This window comes from Stegastes partitus, unplaced genomic scaffold (assembly GCF_000690725.1).
Source record: "Stegastes partitus isolate 25-593 unplaced genomic scaffold, Stegastes_partitus-1.0.2 Scaffold1893, whole genome shotgun sequence".
Taxonomy (NCBI): domain Eukaryota; kingdom Metazoa; phylum Chordata; class Actinopteri; family Pomacentridae; genus Stegastes; species Stegastes partitus.
Genome location: NW_007579624.1, coordinates 1 through 15,952, shown reverse-complemented (window position 1 = coordinate 15,952; position 15,952 = coordinate 1). Strand labels below are relative to the sequence as shown.

Below are 15,952 nucleotides of genomic sequence, written 5' to 3'. Positions count from 1 at the left end.
TGCTTTTTGCTTCTGTCACATTTCTACTCAATGTGTGCTCATGTTTCACTGCAATATAAACTCCAGCACATCTATGAAAACAGAAAAAAAAAAAAGAAACGTGGCTAGAAGTAGAGAGAACTTTTTGGGGGGTACTTTTAAGCAACATTGTAAATGCATGAGTATTTTACAATGGATTATTAATATTTTTACTTAGGTAAAGGATATGAATTCTTCTTCCACCACTACAAAAGGGATACAGGAGTTTTTCAACATTTTATTCAACTGATTTGTGAAGAATTTGATGAGAAGATTATCAGCCTCATGTCTGGACAATAAACGTGAAGCTGCAGCCAGTTAGCTCACTGATCAACAAATAATAGCTTGTTTGCTCAGTCCTTCTAAAAAATCTGGGAGTAAAAATGAGAAGCTGTAGTTTTACATGAGGTTATGTGCCACAGCTGGATGCAGTGACTTCCCCTAGCATCTGCTGGTTGCATGGCAGCGACTCTGGACCAATAAATAGAGACATAGTTCCCATAAAACGGTGATTTGTCGCTTTAAGACTTTGGTTTTTGTACAGATTAATCAGGATACATTTTTGAGTTGCTGATTGAGTGGATTTAGTTTTATTTGGTCAAAGCAAAGCCCACTTTCACCTTGTTTGCAGTCTTCAAGCTAAAATAAGCAAACCAGCTACTGGTAGTGGCCTCATATTTATTGTACGGTAGCTGCTCTTTTAAATAAACCCAACAGACCAGAGTTTGTAGAAAAATGCTGTTTTTTTTGTTGTTTGCTTTGTTTTATACTGTACAATATGGCCTATAGTCTTTAATGTGACCACCTAGTATGTAACCTAAAGGATAATGATGTTCTATATTTTTCTATAAAATATACAAACAGATAAAAATTGTTAGTTAGCTTTCTTTTCTATGCTCCATCTCCACCTGTCTGTAGCTTTTAGCTCTAAGGCTAAAAAATTATCCCCAAATTTTTAGGAAACTTTCTCAAACAGGACTAAATATTACATTTGTTGCCAACAATTTTTAGCAGTGGATTGATACACATTTGACACTTTTGTGGTGTCCTGCAGTCGGATGGAGTATGTGGCATCTCCTCAAAATAAGCTTCAGTGCCAAGGTTCATCATAATAAAGAACCATGTCACGCACTGCAACATTGTGCTTCACTAAAGCGTCTGATTTAGAGCTTTTTTTGTAACAGTTGAGTTTCTTACACAGAGGAATAACACAATATTTGCTCGTTTGATTCTTGAATTGTTAGTTTTGACCTCTTTACGGGATTTTTTTTGTCTGGGCTCTGAAGGTGGAGTCTGTAGTTTATCAGCTGTGATGCATTAGAACAGAAGACGGTCAGAGATACATGCATGTGTCAGCTTTGACCACAGTTCTTATCAGACTGTGGCAATACTGCTGTTGTAGGGTGGACCCTGTTTTACACAAACATCCCCTCCCTTAACTACATTCCTCAAACAAATACAATATATTACAGCATATGTATTCTCGCCATATGATTCCTTTTTTGTTCAACACTCATTCAGCTGATTCAAGTTTGAGATTTAAGTCTGTCATGTGCTCTTTTCTCCCTCTTCTGGCCATAATTACTCACTGCAACTCACGCTTTCCTACTTGACCACTAAGTCCATAAAATGTGCAATTTAAAAGAGCAAGAATGAGCCAACCCTCGTATCAAGTTTTTATGTTTATTATCATTGAAATTTTTATTGAAACACCTTGTGCTCCCAGTAAGGATCAAATAATAAAAGGAGACTCAATGTAAAGCTCGCACAGCCGATCTGCAGACCTACTATTGAAGTCTGGGATACAACATTTGCTTTGGATTGCGCTGGTTCAGAACAAAAAAGCAGATGGTTTATGTAAAAATGAATATCATAGCAAATACCACAGTGAGGGGAGGAGAAATGATCATGTCTTAAAAATTGATGACAAAATGAACACAGTTAATGGTACGAAACAGGAGAGTGGTAATGAAAAGAAAACAAAATAAAAAGTACTGTATCGGCAATCTTGATCACGCACATATACACACATATACACACTCACTTGCAAACACACTCATACGTACAGGCAGGCGCACACACGTGCACACGCTCACTCTCACTCACACACTTGCACACACACATACTGCAGAGGTGTCCACACACACAAACACAAACCCACAGATAAAATGTAGTGATTGAAAATAATGAAAACCTGGTAAAATCTAATGGTATCATACATCCACGTCTTGTGTCTGAAGTGCAGAAAAAAAAAAGAAAAAAAAAAACTAAAATGGAGATAAATTCAGATGAATAATGAATAGCATGCCCATCTTCACTGGTCTAACCCAACCTGAAACGACCACAAACCCAGAGTGTTGCCCTCTCTATCCTACCCAAACCCCAATCCCCACCCCTCTACTCCACCCTCACCTGGCCCATGTCCTCTTACCCTTCTTATATCAAACCCACATCCCTGCCTCACCCTCATCCTGCCTCCCTTTCCAACAACCACCCCCCCTCCCGAACCACTCTGCTCGATTTCAGGGTTTCCACTCTCCTCTGCATTGCAGATGAAGGCCTGGCTGGGAGGAGGAAGCAGACGGGCAGGGAGAGACAAGACGGCTACTGGTTCAGGCTCTGGTCACCATTTATCAATAACACAATGTCCAGTTCAGAATACAGAGTGAGGACTGCTGGTCAAGGAGTCTTGTTGTGTGCTGAGGTTGAAGGTGGTGAACCTGTATGTATGTCGGTTTTTACAGTGGCGCTGGTAAATCCTATTACGTGTTAGTCTACATGTGTGTACTTGGGTTAGTGTTGTGCGGTGGTGTGTGAAGGCATGAGGCGGGGGCAGTGGAGGTGGAGTTGGCGCAGCTCAGGGCCTTGTCCCTCATCCCTCGACCCCAGTCAGAGAAGGGGGCAGGGGCAGGTTTATAGGGCTTGCGTCTTGAGCTCGATGGGCTCCCCGCGGGTGTCCTGCTGGGTCTCGCTCTCAGGGGGCCGACTGCCCTTCAGCGTGGCCAGGCGCTCAGAAAGACCCCTCATGCGCGGGAACAGCATGAAATCGTAAAGAAGGGCACCCATGGCACCTCCTATCATAGGCCCGACCCAGTACACCTGCCGGCAACAAAATTCACATTCATCATTCATCACACACTGTTCAGTCATTTATGAGTCGTGCTGAGGGTGAAGTGAAAAGCTGAGGGATTGATTGGTCTCTTCTGTGAGATTTCAGGTCTTACCCAGTGGTTAATAAAGTTTCTGAAGAGCACAGCAGGGGCAAAGGACCTAGCAGGGTTCATTCCAGCACCAGTGTAGTACATCTAAAACACAAGACACTCGTTAATGTATTGTGCTGTAAGATGTTTGTACTCATCTGTGCACATTTTTACAATTGTCATAAAGTTATTTTCATGTGTCTCACCCCCATGAGATGACCAATGGTGACAGAGAAGCCGATGGAGAGGGCAGCAGATCCAAGACGTCCGTTTCTCCTCTCATCGGTCACGGCGAAGATGCAGATGACAAGCTGCATGGTGAGGAAAACCTCCACAGTGGTGGCCATGCCCAGGCTGATGCCAGGCTGCAGCTGGAGATACACAAGTGGAATAAAATTATGTTCACAAATTTGAAAAACCATTGCAGACTTTTTGTCTTAGAGCTGCAGTGAATCAGTACACTTCTGTTCTTTTATTTCAGATAAATCAATTAGCTAGCATCACTTTTAATGCAGTATTTGTTTTTTGCAAGTAATTTTTTTTTACTATGGTTTTGTAGTTGGATTGAAAAAAAACCCAAACATGTTACTGAACTATACCTGGCCTGATACCACAAACTGTAGCCTATGGATGAAGTCAACTTGCCCAAAAGCCTTCTCTTTAAGCAGTTCTATACTTGTTTTCTGGAACATCCATGTTAGTTACTTACCATGTTCATTGCCATGTTGCCTCTCATGTTGCCGGGCGTAACCCCGTATAGCACAGCAGCCCCAGCTACAGCACCCAGGCACTGAGCAACAATGTAGAAAATGGCGCGGAAAAGAGACATCTGTGAGCCAACAAGGTAGGCAAAGGTGACGGCAGGGTTGATATGGCCGCCACTAATGTGGCCGATGGACTGGATGAGGGTGGCAGCTGCCAGCCCAAAGCACAGGGCCACATGAAGGACATGATGAGGCCCAGTGGTCCAGCGCAGTGCAGCGCCCATGCCAAAAAATACGAAGAACATGGTCCCGAAGAACTCTGCAAAGACTGCCCGCCAAAAATTCATAGACCGGAACTCCCACATGGTGATTGTTCACTGGAGACTTTCCACCAGCAGAAGATGATTCTTTAAAAATAAATCTGGGTGAGTGTAGAAAAGGTAAGCGAGTACCTTTTCAGTCCTCTTCAAATGCTAAAAATAACAAAAAAAGGGTCTCCCTTTTGTAGTCAGCTAACTCGGCCGACCAAACACACCCAGAGAGTCAAGACAAAACAGGGTTTCAGAACGTCAACAGACGAATCCACTCAGCAGATCTTTACCAGACTATGAACTGGGTTGGTAAAGTCAACTCAGCTGCGTTCGCTTTCCACCTCTGTCCACCTGTCGCAAAGACATAGGTGTAAGATAATGTGGGAGTGTGGGTGGAGATCTCAGGTGGGATGAGCTGTCAAGAAGAGGTGGGCATCAATGCTAAAGGGGTGTTTCTAAAGTAGAGACGGGGATAGACAAAGTGTCCAGTGGACCTTTTAGCCTCTCTGACGGAGGGGAGAGGGCCAGACAGGCGCTTTATAATACCCCCCCAGGGGCCCCAGGTGACGCCATAATCCCCCTGTAGGGCCAAGGGCGGGGGGCGGCAGTGCTGCACATCCTAAATCAAACAAACTTAACCCCTCTGTCGCCCCTCTGTAAGAGAACTAGGCCAAAAAAGAGGCAAAGAAGGGAAACAAAAAGCCAAAATGAGTGAAGATCTATGAAAAGCGTTTGTTGTAAGGTGGGCATATTATGCAGAAAAATGACATGAAGAACTGAATTTGTTTTCAGAAACTATGTCGAACAGTCACAGTAAAGAGCAGCTGAAAGTGAGTGGGGAAAGTTTTCTTTGGGGCATATGTCATCTGTTGACATATCATAACTGTCATAATCAGGGGAACACAAATGCTGATAGACAAGGACAGAAAACCCACATGTATGCACAAAGACACACACATGTACACAAACTCACATACACACATGCAGATAATACAGCTGGGGCCCCAGACGGAAGTACCCAAAGCTAACAGCGCTGAACTGACCCATACACTGAAATGCCTGACCCTGTGAAACCATTGTCTGTAACAAGCATGTGGGCTACGTATGGTCAGGAAAAACACAAAAATACATATTAAACCAAAGCACTGGAGTACAAACTAATAAAGTGCTGTCTTAAATTTGCATTGCTAAAGCTCAACATTAGGTTTGCACCTTCTGGTTATTGTACTGGACACAATTAAAGCGTCAGTCACTGCCAGTGATAATCAGTATTCTTAAACTGAAGTGAAGTGACAGCAGTCACTGCAGAGGCCAGGAGGTATGTGCACTAAAACCTGAACTTGACATCGCTTCAGGGCTCAGAGGCTGCACTGACGCTGCTGCACAGCCAGCACCATGTGTTGGAGGCATGAAAAATGTGAAGAAAAAGTAAATCTGGCTGATGTGTGCAAGGAAGAAAAAACAACAACACAAACAGTGGACATTGAAGTGCAGGAACCCAGAGAGCCACAAGCAACGAACCAACAATAATTCACATAACACAGCAGATTGTGTCTTCTGTTGTGACAGGGGCTTCTAGGAGGTGCGTGGCAGAGGTTTGTTGTGTTTGTGTGTTGCAGGAGGACGTACAACCAAAGCCCTGAACGTTCTCAGTTTGTATGAGGCTGGGGAAAGGGACAAGTGCAGTAGGGCAGCAGGGATGTGGGGGGACAGTGGGGTTACTGAGCGACGGGGCATCACGCTGACCAGCCGAGAGCCATCTCTGTTGGAGGTGTGTGTGTGTGTGTGTGTGTGTGTGTGTATGTGCGTGTGAGCGTGAGTGGGTGTGTGTGGAGTTGAGACTGATGAATGCAGAGCGCTGAGTTTGCCGTTTTAACTCCCTTTTATACATGTTAGAAAGAACACACACAATGCAAATTGCTGGCGGCACAGTGGCAGTTATAGCTATTGTGCATGTTTTGTGTGTGTGCGTGTGTGTGTGTGTGTGTGTGTGCGTGTGCGTGTGTGTAAAACTTTATTTTATAACCATGTGCATATTTGACTGCACTGTATATGTGTATTCAAATTACACTGCTCTTGTGTTATTGGTTGCTAACATCGTTTTATTTCAAGTACTGTCATATCAAGATAATAAATCATTATACCATAATTATTCATATTAATACAATACAAATATATACGGTTTGTCACATTAAATTCATCTATCCATTTTCTTCAGTTTGTATGGGGTCAGGTCATTGTAGCCATGGTAGCAGCAGGCTAAGTAGGGTGTTTCAGGCGTCCCTCATCCCATCAACACTTCCCAGTTCCTCCTGAGGGATCTCAAAAGGTTTTCAGGCCAGATGAGATATATAATGTCTTCAGTGAGCTCTGTGTCTTCTCCCAGTTGGATGTGCTAAGAAAAGCCCCAAAGGAAGGCCCAAGGGTGCACAATGATCAGATGCCTGAACCACCTCAGCGGATGCTATTCGACGTGAAAGAGCAGCGACTCTACACTGAGATTCTTCCACATGTCTGAGCTCTTCACCCTATTTCTGAGGCTGAGCCCAGCCACCCCATACAGAAAAATAATTTCAGCCACTTAAATTCACAATCTTATCTTTTCTGTCACTACTGAGAGCTTGTGAAATAGCTGAGAGTTGGAATGTGGATCAAATGGTGGAACAGTAAATTGAGAGCTTTGCTTTCTCCCCCAGCTCCCTCTTACCCACGACGGTCTGGTACAACTTCCGCATTACTGCTGACACTGCAACATTTTCCTGTCACTCATGAACAAGATCCCAACATACTTAAACACCTTTGCTTAGGTCAGCAATTTACCTCCAATCCACCAGTTTCCTGCAGAGAACCATGTCCTCAGAATTAGAGGTGCTGACTATCATTCCATCTGCTTTACACTCAGCTGCAAACCACCTTAGTGGGCCTGATGAAGCCAACAGAACCATCACATCATCTGCAAAGAGCAGAGATGCAACTCAGAGGTTTCCGAACTGAAAACCCTTCTCACCCTGGCTGCACGTCAAGATCTTGTCCATGAATATCACAAACCATATCAAAGACAAGAGGTAACCCTGACAGAGTCCAATACCCACCTGAAACATGTCTGACTTTGTGTCAAGTATACAAACACAACCCTCACTTTGTTCGTAGAAGCTGGAGCCTCCTTTCCAGCTCCCCTGGAATAAACTCTTCCAGGGTGGCTGAGCAATGTGACAATAACTGCCTCCAGTTTGGTGGGAATAAACAACCTGGTCTGCCACTCCACAGGCATTGTCCCCAACCTCCATGCAGAGGGCACTGAAAAGACATGCCAGCGAGAACATCCCAACAATGTCCAAAGCCTTCAGTATCTCAGGGCAACCCTCATCGATGCCTGGTGCCTTGCCACTAAGGAGCTATCTTGGCTACCTTAGCAAACTCTGCCAGGAATAGGTGAGACTTTCCCCCAAGTCCTCAGATTCTGCCTTCACTAAAGAGGACAAGCCTGTAAGTTTTACTACTTTGTCCTGCCTGTACATAGCTTGATAAACCCTGCCTTCCCTTCCTGCTTCATCAAATGGCCCCAGAGTCCCCAAATCCAAAATCCATAGTATCCTCAAACTCCTCCCATTTTTGCCTCCATGACTGCCACAGCTGCAGCCCCTCTGGCCCTCCAGCCCAAAAGGCCTCCTTCTTAAGTTGAACAGCCTCCTTCACCGTCAGTGTTCACCAACAGGTCCTTAGGTTGTTGCCAAAACAGGCACCGATGACCTTCTAAACCACAGCTCCTAACAGCTGCCTCTGCAATGGAGGCCTAGAATGTGGCCCACTCAGATTCCATGTCCCCAACCTCCAAGTGATGCGTGGGAAACTCTATGAGATCAAAGTCGAAGATATCATGGAAGGGGGACTCAACCAGACAGCTCGCCCTCTCTACACATTTGGGTTCACTAGCTCTGTCCAGTGGCCTTTCCCACCATCTCATTCAGCTCAGTACCACATGATGATCAATTGGTAGCTCTGTTTCTCTTTTCATCCGAGTGTCCAAGATGTACAGCTGTAGATCTGATGATACGACCACAAAGTAAATCAACAACCTTTTGCCTAAAGTGATCTGGTACATTTATGAGCCACCTTGTGCTCCAACATGGCATTCGTTATGGACAATCTGTGCCTAGTACAGAAGTCCAATAACAAAACACCACTCTGGTTCAGATTAGACAATCCATTCATACCCCTACAGGATTATGCTATCACGTTCAATATTAATTTTAAAGTGTATAAGAATCGAATTTACCATTGGTGGTATCGTATGTAAAGAGAAGGAGACATACATTGCTAGACAAAGCAAATCCAGCTGCAAAGTGTTATTTTTTTGTATTTTGAATGATATTTTAAATGACATGCAAATTGCTGTATATTTTAAAACAAAGCAAAAATGGCAGTTTATACCAACATACAAATCTGATTAAAGGTTTCATGAAAGCAAAAAGTACCTCTCACACACCCAAAGAGTATGCACACACACGTACGCACAATATATCCATTTCAAATAACAAAGCTTATCCCAACTGAAAGTGCTCTTTAGAGCTATTACAGAGGTATGTTGTCAATTTGATTGTGAATAGGAGGCACAGACATGAGACAGACGCTGGACTGATTGAGAGCATCATTGAAACCACGGTGCAGAGTAAGGACCTCTTTAGCATTTCAAAGCATTCACAAACATGAGATGCAACCGAAACATAAGGGTGTTTTTCAGCAGGATTTCAATGAGTCTCTATGACATATTATAATGATGTGCAAATGTGAAAGTGAATGCTAGATCTCACAATACTGGATACACCTTTATACACACTAATGACAGACAACAGGGACCTTAAGGGTCACATCTAGTCGGATTAAAATGCAGCTTCTACATTAATTTCTCTGCACATCAGAGAAAAAAAAAAATCATTTTAGCCAGGATTTTTATAACATTATGAACCTCAACAGCGTGTCATTACTGTTTCGACAGAAGCTCACTGAAAACGTAACAGATGGTTGCTTAAAGTAGCCCTCCCGTTGCTGCCTCTTTTAAAGGATTATTTCTTGGGCCTTCTGGATTTATATAGAATCAGTGACTTGCTGCTCAGATCATTTGGCACCCGTTTGCATGCTCCCTGACCATTTAGCGACAGAGTGCCTGCAGACATATGACCCTTCTGGAAAATTTCAGTCACACACAGAACAAGTCTGTGCTGAGGACTCCAAATCAAGCCAAACAGTTTTAACAGTTTCAAATCAAGACTGTCTGAGTTTAAAAGAAGAAATATCTCATTCCCTTTACATAAGAAATGCTGATTTCATAACAAGTAACCCAGGGCTTTTGCTGCTGCATCCTCATTTAGTTTGGCTTGATCAGTAGCTTTTAGTTTCAAATGTCAGCAGATTTTAGATTCACATATTGATTTATAACAGATCGAGTTGTTTACAGACATACGGCTCTTCTCTACTTGTGCAACTGCTCCCATTTTTTATTTCCTATTGTTCCATAAACCTGCAATAGCAAAGATAATGAAGTTTTGAACACAATACTGATATATCATTGTCTTTTTAGTTATCTGGCAAACTTGTTAGCAAACAGCTGGATATTAAAAGATGCAACAATTATGGCGCAACATTAGGTTTTTTCTGTCTACATAGCAAATGTAAGTCCAATATATAATATACACTTTCCACTGTTTTCCTACTTTATTTATTTTTTTATTAACTGGGAAAATTAAAGGTAAGTTGATGACGGTCAGGTGTGTTTGGGGATTCGACGTGACATTTTTAACTGGATAAACTGTCACCATTGATAGACATTGTTTAGTTTCTCTGTACAGTTACACTCTCTCTTGCACAACTTTCCTTTTGAGAAAGCATTTTCTTTATCGGGTGCTTTAAAACTCAAAAAAATAATGTTTATATTGAATATTCTATATAAATTGATTTTTTCCGTACTTTGGTCACTGGCAGCCACCGTCTCATTTTCTTTATTACAGCATATTATGTGTGAGAAGTTTGACCTTTAACACAACTTCTCCTTTTTCTTTGGTCCCCACTACAGTCAAGCGTGATGAACTGTACACGGTGCATCTTCATAAAAATCGCTGTGATGCTGTACAACGTGTGTGCTCCTATGCGGCTCTTCTTTATGTCAGTTGTTCTCCTGTTTGTTGGCCTGCTTGGCTCTTGCGTTCTGTGTGACGGTGGACAGAGATGATCCCGTCATGCTGGTCGTCTCTACGATCTCAATGTCTTTACAGGTCAAACAGGCCACCAGCTTCTGACGAGAGGCGCTGCGTGCAAAGAAGAACTCATGGGACACTCCGGCCAGAACAGCACCGAGCACCGGTCCGATCCAGTAAACCTGCAGGAAGGAGGTATAATGAAACATAAGAGATGAGAATGGACAGAGCTTTCACTTTATGGAGATGGGTTAAGAAAAAAACATTCAACTTAATTACAAGTAGAAGTCTCACATTATGGGTGACATTTTTAATGATTAGATTTTGATTCCAATGCATCCACGTTTCCATAGATAGGATTTTAATGTCATTGTCGACCTAATTTGAACTATTTTAGACACAGTTTAGTAGTTTAGTAGTATTTTTCTCCCTTTTGTTTTTTTTTTATTGAAGAATATGCTTTAACTTTACCTGTCCAGCCGCCTAACAATTATTAAATTAAATCATTTGATGTTTAAAGAGGAAATATGTCTTTTACAAAACACATTTTTGTGAAATTTTAATCTGAGAAGCAACTAGTGACTATAGCTGTCCAATAAATGTGTTGAAGCGCAAAGTATTAAAGCAAGGGTAGTAACAGAAAATTAAAAATACAAATGTAAACCACAGGTACCTCAAAATTGCACTGAAGTACATTACCTACACAAATGTACTCACTTTTCACTCTACTTAATCAATCTCACATTCAGAGAATCTTACAGTTTTGCTGAGATTCCTCATTAAGTAATGTACACTGACTAAATGGGACAATAACAGCAGCTTAAGGTGGTCAGTGTGATGAGCGTTTCCATGCGGACAGGTCTGGATTTTCGATTCATTGCTCACCCAGTGGTTTTCCCAGAAGCCGGTGATGATGGCTGGACCCAGAGAGCGCGCAGGATTCATACTCGCACCTGAGAACCGAGCCTGACAGACAAACAACGCTCTCATAAAAATAAGCCACGTCAAGGGTTCAGATCTAGAAAGAGCATCATGAGAAAACGGATGTGTTGTAAAAGGCTAATCTCTTTCCACTTATTTCAGGTATTTGTTTGTATCATGTTTCATGTAACAGTTTTTCTTAATTCCTGTATAAACATAAATCTCAACAGGTTTTCGATTTTCCCACTAAATAAAAGTGCTGATTAAGTTTAAACCACAGAGGCTCCACTAATGTCTTGTTAGAGCTTTTTTTTTTTTTTTTGAATGCTTTAAGAAAAACCTTTATAGCAGATATTGCTGTTTTCAGTGTATCCTCAGTGTTCCCTAATCACAACGCATCTTTGGAACAACATATTATACAATGTCTTCAATGGCTGCATTTCATTTGTTCCTGACAGACTTTATTGACAACACACATCGGGTTAGCTTCGAGGCTGCCACCCTGTTACTGGGTGGTTCTGCTTTTCATCTGGGCTGTTATGGAAAATCTGCTTTGATTCTTTCAGGTGAAGTTTCTCCATTTTGTACCAGTCTTCATTTAAAATTTTAAGCATTCAGAAATTTTAAGCAAATATTTCACTCTGATTCCAACATATCTTTTTTTAATATATTGCCTCGGATGCTGTATATGTTTTTGTCTGGTGATGCTTGATTTCATCTGTGGTACTCAAGTCTCCCTTGCGAAAGAGATTTTGATCTCCGAGAAATTACATAATTACATAAAGGTTATTTACTGACCTATTTTGTCATCCTTGTTCCCTTATTCACATTCAGACTCAGGAAATACTCTGGACAGACTAACAGACTGTCAGAGACAGACAATGTCTCAAACCCCAATTTGTCAGACCTGTATGTTTTTAGATTGTGAGATAAATCTCATAAAAAGAAATGTTTGTTCACATGCTAATTCCACATAAGATTATTAGAGAGCAAAATGTCCTACTTTCTGCTACATAATAGTGGCAACGATCTGGTCATCATGCAAATATACATTGTAGATATGTGTTATTATTTGGCATAAATAAGGATTGTAATTTGGTAAGATTTAAAGAAAATATAAATGTTCATAATTTCAAGTGAAAATGTTAATAATGTTGATAAAACTGTTTTTTTGTTTTTTGGGGTTGCTTCTGTTTCTGTTATTAAAGGGAAAGTTTTGGTAACTGTTCTTTTACTAAATGTGTCTGACATGAGTCATCTGGTGTTCTCTCTAATCAAAATTAGAATGTACGCCAACCACACCCACACATTGTCTGTGAAACAAATTTTAGTCACATATTTCAAAATAGGATCATTGATCTGTGTGTGTCAGTGTGAGTGTTAGCAGCACAAAAGCTGCAGTGTGCTGTGTGTGTGTGTGTGGGAGGAAGTCAAACCTGTAGTGGCTTCAGTTTTAAAAAATAATCACAACTGGAAACCAAGTGAAGTATAAATCTGTACAAAAGCTCCTCTTACCCCTATTAGCACTCCAGCGCTGTGTGCTAATCCAATGGCCAGGTTTCCTGGTTCTGGACTCTCCCTCCGTCGCTGGTCCTCCACTGAGAAGACAGTGAAGACCAACTGGAAGGTGCACAGAACCTCAATGCCAAGAGCCTGAGCTGCATTTAACTCAATGGGCACCTGAGTGAAGGAAAAGAGGAGTTGGGAGGGGTGAAGAGGATAAGGTTCACCAAATAACAGAAATATTTAGAAAAGATATATCTAAAACCTTATAAAGTAACACATCTTCTGGGAACTGACCTTGTTGACAAAATGGTCTGCAGTGGTTTTGACAGGCAGAGCCAGGTAGAGGGCTCCGGCTCCTAAAGAGGCCCCCAAACACTGAGCAGTCATATAAACAAGGCCCCGAAGAACATCCAGCCTCCGTGTGGTCATGAAAGACAGAGTCAAAGCAGGGTTCACCTGATCCCACACAAACACAGTCACATATAAAAATGCTGAGGACGGTAAAAACTCTAATGTCCGATGATTTACTTCAATATTTCCTTTTACTTTTCTTTTGTAGAAAAGGTGTCGTCACTAGTTATTTTTCAGATTAGACTGTACATCTAAAAACAAACACGTTTATAAAATACAGTGTATTACTACAGATTAAACCAGCGGTTCACAACCATTACAAACATCAGTGTCGCCAAATTGCCATTTCTGCTGTAAACCTTTTATGTAATGTAGCAGAGACCACAGACAGAAGATTACTTACTGTTAAATAAAGATTAGTCCAAAGTTAATATAAATGTCTTTGCCAGAACTTTTCCCTTCTTGTCATATTGATCATTTAAAAAAAAAACTCAATGAGCGTGAAAGTACATTAATATATATATTTTTTTAAAGTATGATATTTTTGTCGTTAAGGTCCTAAGTGTGTGTTTTTTCAGTCTGACACTGCACAAAAATAGAATTGCATCAAGTCATCAATGCTGTTACTGACATATCCCAAACTGTGATAATGAAAAAAAAAATCCTCCTAGCATTCAGTATATTTCCTTTTTGGCATCATATTAAAATGGCTTTTAAGGGTTACACATCTGATAATAGATATTTGGTAGATATGATCAGGACTGCTGTTGGTTAGAAGACCCATTATATTTAACCTATGACTTTCTGGAGAGAAACTAACCACTAGATTGGGATCCAGTAAACTAAACTACCTAACTGTACATACAAATACTTAAAACAAAAAGTTAATATCACAGAAATAAATCATTTATAATAAGCACTTTCTTTTTTTTAAAAATACACTTTGGCCCCTTTGAGAACACATTTAGTAACACTTGTGTACTTTTCACAAGAAAGGACTTGAACTGAGTATTTTTACACAGTGTAGTATTGGCACTGCATTTTAAAAAGATCACCTGTGCTCCGCTTATTTCTCCAAAACAGTGCGCTATTGCCACAATCGCCACACCCACTGCCACAGCTGGGTACAGGGGTCCCCCGGGGGCCTCTCCAGGGCCTGGCACCGAGGCACCCAGCACAGCGCTCACTAACACCAGGGTGCCGAGCAGCTCTGCCATCATGGCACGCCAGAACTGCCGACTACGTAGCTCCTCGGAAAAGGGAGGCACAACTGTAATTAGTCCACTAAGTAACTTTGTGTCCAATGAAAACAGGAAAAACAGCTAAGAAATACTTGTTTTGTAGATGTATACAACATGCTGATGATTACGTTTAGCAATTTGCCTCTTCCTAAAACAAAACACACCCTAAAAACACTAAAAAGCCATACAGGGACAACACTTCATCATATCTAACACTAACAAGTCAGATCAGTGTTGACAAAATATACGTTAACATCTCATCATAGTCACAGTTATTGTTGAATTGATCAAGTTAAGCACAGAAGCACTTATTATAAATCCCCAAATTTTAACATTTCATCGTCATCTGACTGAGTTATAAAATGAAGTTTTAGCTAAAAGCACCTAAAAACACAAATATCCAAGCACTCCTATGTGATTAAAACCAGTTTCTTCCAGAGTCCTTCTCCTGTAAGACAATAAAAACCCCAAAACACAAGGTCAAGATACTCACCTCACGCCACGTCATTTCAAACTTGGATTAGTATGTTGTCCTCAAGCTTTTTCTGTGACTGGGTCCGTCTGTCGGTCTGCCTGTCCGTCTGTCTGTGCGTAGCTGTCGGGGTCTGGGGGCTTCAGGGTCTCGGCTATGTCCCTCATTAACTTGTAGAGCTTGAGAGGTCCTTTGATGAGAGCAGCCTCCTCCCTCTCTGTCTCTCTCTCTCTCTCTCTCTCTCTCTTCCTCACCCTCTCCTTTCCCCTCACCTCGGGCACTTCTCAAGTCTTCCTTTGTACATGCATTAGTCACTGCAAATATGTCTCTCCAGGGTTGCATGTACAACATCCTGACCTCAAAATGTTCCTCCATCAAATTCACTGACCTTGAGCAATTGACCACATCTTCAGAAAACTACGAGGAGCCTTTCACTCGTCTTCCAACTGAAGTGATTGTGGGCCACTTCAGAGGGTTGCACAATGTCTGGATAAATCAAATACACAGCTGGCTAAAAACATGCACTGAGTGAGGAACACGAAATGATTTAAACACATAGGGTAAAGGGTAGGAAATAACTTGGTCACAATCAGAAGTAGTGCTACAAAGGTGAGTCCTTTTAACTGAAGGTGAATGTAAGTAAGTGGCGACTGTCAGCCAGATTTTAACATACAAAGCACACAATTGAAAGCTCAAAAGAAGCCAAAGTACCTACAAATAAAAACATATTTACAGAAATGCATTACATAGAATAGTCATGAGGATTACGATATTCAAATGTTTGCATTATTTTGTCGACCTACATTTTTTTTTTACAAGTGATTGATCTTGAGATATAAGTCTACTGATATTCCGTTTTTTTCTTATTACTAGCAAAACCCATGAAAAGACCAAAACAGTGATTTGTTCCTACTGAGAAGTCTATTCAGACTGATATAGAGTAGTTTCTTTCTTCTTGTCTCCACTGTTGTCCAAACCCCCCACTGCTGCACTGTTCTTTTATGTCAGTGAATGTGGGCGCTTTACTGAGTGTCAAA

General features: G+C 41.4%; 2 protein-coding genes across 2 annotated transcripts; both read right to left on the bottom strand.

Moving 5' to 3' along the window:
- Window positions 1-2,931: 2,931 nt before the first annotated feature.
- On the bottom strand, window positions 2,932-4,287 carry LOC103373044 (lens fiber major intrinsic protein-like). The gene is made up of 4 exons (XM_008302842.1): window positions 3,928-4,287; window positions 3,425-3,589; window positions 3,243-3,323; window positions 2,932-3,117 (listed from the first exon to the last, which is right to left on the bottom strand). Exons 1-4 carry the CDS (start codon window positions 4,285-4,287, stop codon window positions 2,932-2,934), a joined length of 792 nt encoding a protein of 263 aa, XP_008301064.1.
- Window positions 4,288-10,393: 6,106 nt separating this feature from the next.
- On the bottom strand, window positions 10,394-14,951 carry LOC103373043 (aquaporin AQPAe.a-like). The gene is made up of 6 exons (XM_008302841.1): window positions 14,937-14,951; window positions 14,258-14,452; window positions 13,146-13,307; window positions 12,861-13,025; window positions 11,310-11,390; window positions 10,394-10,606 (listed from the first exon to the last, which is right to left on the bottom strand). The coding sequence occupies exons 1-6, from the start codon at window positions 14,949-14,951 to the stop codon at window positions 10,394-10,396; spliced, it is 831 nt and encodes a 276-aa protein (XP_008301063.1).
- Window positions 14,952-15,952: the final 1,001 nt, after the last annotated feature.

Bases quoted from the DNA above. Each gene is read 5' to 3' on its own strand.
- LOC103373043 (XM_008302841.1), bottom strand. The intron at 13,308-14,257 runs GTGATCTTTTTA...GTGTGGGATCAG, and splicing joins GAGAAATAAGCGGAGCACAG to GTGAACCCTGCTTTGACTCT. The intron at 11,391-12,860 runs GTAAGAGGAGCT...TTTGTCTGTCAG, and splicing joins GCGCTGGAGTGCTAATAGGG to GCTCGGTTCTCAGGTGCGAG.
- LOC103373044 (XM_008302842.1), bottom strand. From the start codon at position 4,287: ATGTGGGAGTTCCGGTCTATGAATTTTTGGCGGGCAGTCTTTGCAGAG. The intron at 3,590-3,927 runs GTAAGTAACTAA...GTGTATCTCCAG, and splicing joins GCAACATGGCAATGAACATG to CTGCAGCCTGGCATCAGCCT. The intron at 3,324-3,424 runs GTGAGACACATG...CTTGTGTTTTAG, and splicing joins CCATTGGTCATCTCATGGGG to ATGTACTACACTGGTGCTGG.